Source organism: Sinocyclocheilus anshuiensis, unplaced genomic scaffold (genome assembly GCF_001515605.1).
Source record: "Sinocyclocheilus anshuiensis isolate Anshui unplaced genomic scaffold, SAMN03320099.WGS_v1.1 scaffold673, whole genome shotgun sequence".
In the NCBI taxonomy this organism is placed as follows: Eukaryota; Metazoa; Chordata; class Actinopteri; order Cypriniformes; family Cyprinidae; genus Sinocyclocheilus; species Sinocyclocheilus anshuiensis.
In genome coordinates this window covers 342,604-347,180 of record NW_015539862.1, presented here as the reverse complement: position 1 = coordinate 347,180, position 4,577 = coordinate 342,604, and the positions used below count along the sequence as shown (strand labels likewise).

The 4,577-nt window shown below is 35.5% G+C and overlaps 1 protein-coding gene across 1 annotated transcript in view; it reads left to right on the top strand.

Moving 5' to 3' along the window:
- Positions 1-1,915: 1,915 nt before the first annotated feature.
- The window catches only part of LOC107684932 (lysine-specific demethylase 4A-like), a 19,975-nt gene continuing 17,313 nt past the window's right edge, over positions 1,916-4,577 (top strand). The window contains exons 1-5 of the mRNA XM_016481318.1: positions 1,916-2,018; positions 3,254-3,406; positions 3,499-3,674; positions 3,749-3,863; positions 3,972-4,165. Of these exons, the coding sequence (XP_016336804.1) occupies positions 3,278-3,406; positions 3,499-3,674; positions 3,749-3,863; positions 3,972-4,165 (614 nt within the window). The 5' untranslated portion in view covers positions 1,916-2,018; positions 3,254-3,277. The remainder of the gene's footprint in view (positions 2,019-3,253; positions 3,407-3,498; positions 3,675-3,748; positions 3,864-3,971; positions 4,166-4,577) is intronic.

Genomic DNA, 4,577 nt, shown 5'->3' with positions numbered 1-4,577 from the left:
GGTTCAGGTGTGTTTAATTGGGGTTGGAGCTAAACTCTGCAGGACAGTGGCCCTCCAGGACCAGGTTTGGACACCCCTGCCCCGGAGGAGCACGCAAAGTCAGACATGCACGTTTCTCAGATCACGTTTCTAAGAATGAGAATAAACTAGAAATTAAACTAACTAAAGGGGAGTTGTGATAGAATAAGATATAAAATAGCACAAAGTAGATGGGTGATGTAGGCCTAATAACTTATAAAACTTTAACTGAAGTAAAGAAATGATAGAATAAGAATAAGTTAATAACACTAACTAAAGTAGAGGGGTGATAGAAATAGTTATAAACAAAAAGCACATTAACTAAAGTAAAGAGATGATAGAATAATATAACACTAAAGTTATAAATAACACTAACTAGCAGAGGTATGATAGAATAAGTTATAAAAAATAACATAACTAAAGGTGTGATAGAATAAGTTATAAAATAACACTACATTAACTAAAGTAGAGGGGTGATAGAATACGTTATAAAATAACAACACTACAGAATGATAATAGAATAAGTTATAATGACATTAACTAAAGTAGAGGGGTGATAAAATAAATTATTAAACAACAAACATACATAAACTAAAGTATAATAAGTTATAAAATAACACATTTGATGGATTATTCTAGGTTAGTTAAAGACTTAATTGAAATGACCAGTAGATGGCTGCAGTGATCCACACATCCTGTTCTCTGACTCCAGACCTGTGGTTCTGAACCAGGGAACCTCAATATTAAATTATTTTAAATGATTTGAATGAAGTTATATTAAAATAATCTAACATTAAAAAATGCTAAATAAAAAAGTAGCTGTTCTTCGCAACAATACACACAACAACCTATGCACATATATAATAGAAAACGATAATGCCTTACATAAAACCATTACAATCATCCGTTAAAAAAAAGAGTAGCCTAATTAAAAGTAAAAGTAATTCAGTTTGTTCAGATTTATTTTATTTTATTTAATGGAAAAACATAAAATAAATATAAAATAAATATAAATCTGGCAACACATGTAATACATTTCTGTAATGCACCAAAAGAGAACCTGCACTACATGGGTCTGGCCATGTATAAAGATAAACTGGATTGCTCATGTGATCGGCTTCAACATCCCCTTGACCTCACAGAGGATAAGCAGTTTGGAGAATGGATGGATTGTTTTATGAATTGCTCATGAAATATGATTGGTTGGAGCTAAACTCTTCAGGGCAGTTGCTCTCAAGGGTTTTGCTCTTCCAGATTTTAGGAAACCTGCTGTAGACCATTTAAAGGGATAGTTTACCCCAAAATGAAAATACTGTCATTATTGACTCACCCTCACGTTGCTCCAGACCTGTGTGAATTTCTTTCTTCTGCTGAACACAAAAGAAGATATTTTGAAGAATATGAGTAACCAAAAAATTTCTGGTACCGATTGAATTAATAGTAATAGTAATAGTAATTAACAGTGTTTTTTTTCCATACTGTGTAAATCACTGGGAATCCGTATTCCTTATATGCACGTAGGCTACTCGCTCATAATTCTCCATAATTCTCTCTGCAGTCCCAAAATGAATATGGTCTTTAGGGTTTTTTTTTTTTATTTCAGTTTTTCGGGGATTATAATGAACTTGATAATGATATTGCCATAAAACGCAATTATATTAGTAATGAGTCAAACTCGTGTCTTAACAAGGCAACATTTAAACTAAAACTCAAGACAAAACGAAAGTTTTACAATCATCGTATGCCTGTTATTAACTGAACAACACAAGATAATAAACTCTACATGGCAGACAGCAGGCAGGCTACTGTAAACGTGACAGTAATTTGATTGGTTATGGTGACTCTGGCGTGGGTGGACCAATAATAGTAAACAAATCCTGTGCGCGCATGCGTGGTGCGAGAGTGCTCCTGGTTAGTCAGGAGAAGCATCTGCTGTGCTGTTAGCTAAACATATCTACTAAGGTTGAGGGCAGTTATTAGGGTTTTGTTCGACAGAGTCAGTAAGTATTTATATATTACTTCCTTATTATTTTTTATATTTATTTATATTTATTATTTTACATATTAAATGTACGGTTTAAAATCATTGTTAATAGTGGTAAAGTTGCTAGCTTCAAAGAGCTAACCGTTGCACTTTCACTACTGCAACCAACAGCTAGATTCCTCATTTGCGCACGTTTTATATTATATTTATCATTTGTACTTATAACATTTTGCATACCCTATCGTGCACTTTGTATTGTTTGGAACGTTTAACTTATCTGATGTGTTTGTACATGATAATGTTTACGTTTGGCCTAACTCGTTAGCCTAGCCACACGACTTTTAAAGTGACGCAGGTGTTGGCCAATCAGCATCAGAGCTTCTGAATACGAGGCGGGGCGTGCGAATGTGCGTTGTGTACACACTATACGTGCTGCACTGGAAGAATATGAAGTTTTGTCTCACTGTCATAGCCATATAAGGCTTATTTGCCAGCCTGTTCACAGGAATGCTACGCGGCTGTAGATTGTCACATGTGGTTTGATGTTTTTTTTAGCTCTGTGAAGTAAGGCTAAAACATCTGTGGTTTACCAGAATCAGGGGAAGTTAATGAAACCTAGCAACCCAGCATGTAAATAATGTGATGTCTGTGGTTTAAATTAAGTCAGAGTGACTTTGTCGGCTGGGTATTCATATAATATTGGCCTTAAGTCATCCCATATATTATATAGCAAGGGTTTTCAAACTGAGGTACTGGGCCCCCTAAGGTGTTAGGGGGTCTTTGGAAAAGTTACGAGAAAAATAGTGTAAAAAAAGGACAAATTTAAATGAATAAATAATTAAATGAAAGTTAATAAAAATCATAATTAGATTTAAAAATAAATGTGAAAGATTAAAAATAAATAAACGTGTAAATAAAAATACAAGCAGTACAATACTTTGATGAGTAGAAAAAAATTCTATATACTAAATATTGTAGGCATATTTATATATTTGTAAAGTTTACTTGTCACAGTAAAAATTTGGTATTTTTACCAAAGAAACTATAGATGCTTTTTAAATTTTTTAAAAATTGCACTAGGATGTCCCCAGTGGCATCTAAAAGCTTGATTTTAATGTCAAATAAATTTTGAAACATGCTTTTTTTATATTCATGAAATTAGAATTTTTCATGTTTTGTTATTTGCTGATATAGTCTGTTTTATATTGGATGCACATTGAGATATTACAGTTCAATCAATTTGTCATACAGGTGTTGAGGACTTGGTTGGCCAAGATGGCGTCTGACACGCTGATTTCTAGGGGTATAATGACCTTTTACCCCACAATTGAAGAGTTCAAGAACTTCAACCGCTACATTGCGTACATGGAGTCCCAAGGTGCACACAAGGCAGGCCTGGCCAAGGTTAGATGAAAACACTACTCTTTACTCTTTAGGCTAAGCTACTGCTGTCAAAAAGACATGCATAAAATTATATTTATTTTGCTCAACTACAGATCGTCCCGCCCAAAAACTGGAAGCCTCGACGTTCGTACGATGACATTGATGACCTACTAATACCTGCACCAATTCAGCAGGTTGTGACTGGGCAGTCAGGGCTGTTCACCCAGTACAACATCCAGAAAAAAGCAATGACTGTGAAAGAGTTCCGTAAAACAGCCAACAGTGACAAGTAAGTCTTGTTGACCTTGTAACACATTTTCCAGAGGAAATTGATTATAACCTCATCTGTCCTTCCTGTTTAAGGTTTTGCAGTCCTCGGTATGATGATTTTGAAGAGCTTGAAAGGAAATACTGGAAAAATGTAACCTTTAACCCTCCTATCTATGGAGCTGATGTTAATGGGACCCTGTATGACACAGTGAGTAAACACTTGTAAGCATTTCTGAATGAGTTCTATTTGGTTTAACTTTTGGTTTGAGTGCTCTCTGATGTGAAGTCATTGTTTCCTTTTTCACGTCTTACACAGGATGTCAAAGAATGGAATATAGGGCACTTGAATACCATCCTTGACACCGTGGAGCATGAGAGTGGAATCACTATAGAGGGAGTAAACACACCCTACCTCTACTTTGGAATGTGGAAAACCACTTTTGCTTGGCACACTGAGGACATGGATCTCTACAGCATTAATTACTTGCACTTCGGGGAACCAAAGTCGTGGTAAGTTTGCTTGTCAAACTTGTGGCTTTCACTAGAACGCAGTCTGGTTAATTTTATTTTGCTAGACAAAACTAATTTGTAGATGAAGTCGTGGTAAGTTTGCTTGTCAAACTTGTGGCTTTCACTAGAATGCAGTCTGGTTAATTTTATTTTGCTAGACAAAACTAATTTGTAGATGAAATTAGGCATGGGCCGATTACCGGTTTCAGGGTATACCGCGATTTGAAAATTTCGCGTTTTCAAAACCGCTAATATTTTCCGTTATACCGTTCCTGTGGTATGCACTATTTTTCATGTCTCCTCAAAGACTGAAAGTGTAGGAATCCCTCAGGTTGAGTGCAGTGTAGGGCTGCGCGATTAATCGAATGCGATTGTCATGCGCATTTTGTTAGTAATGCCGGTTCTGCAATCA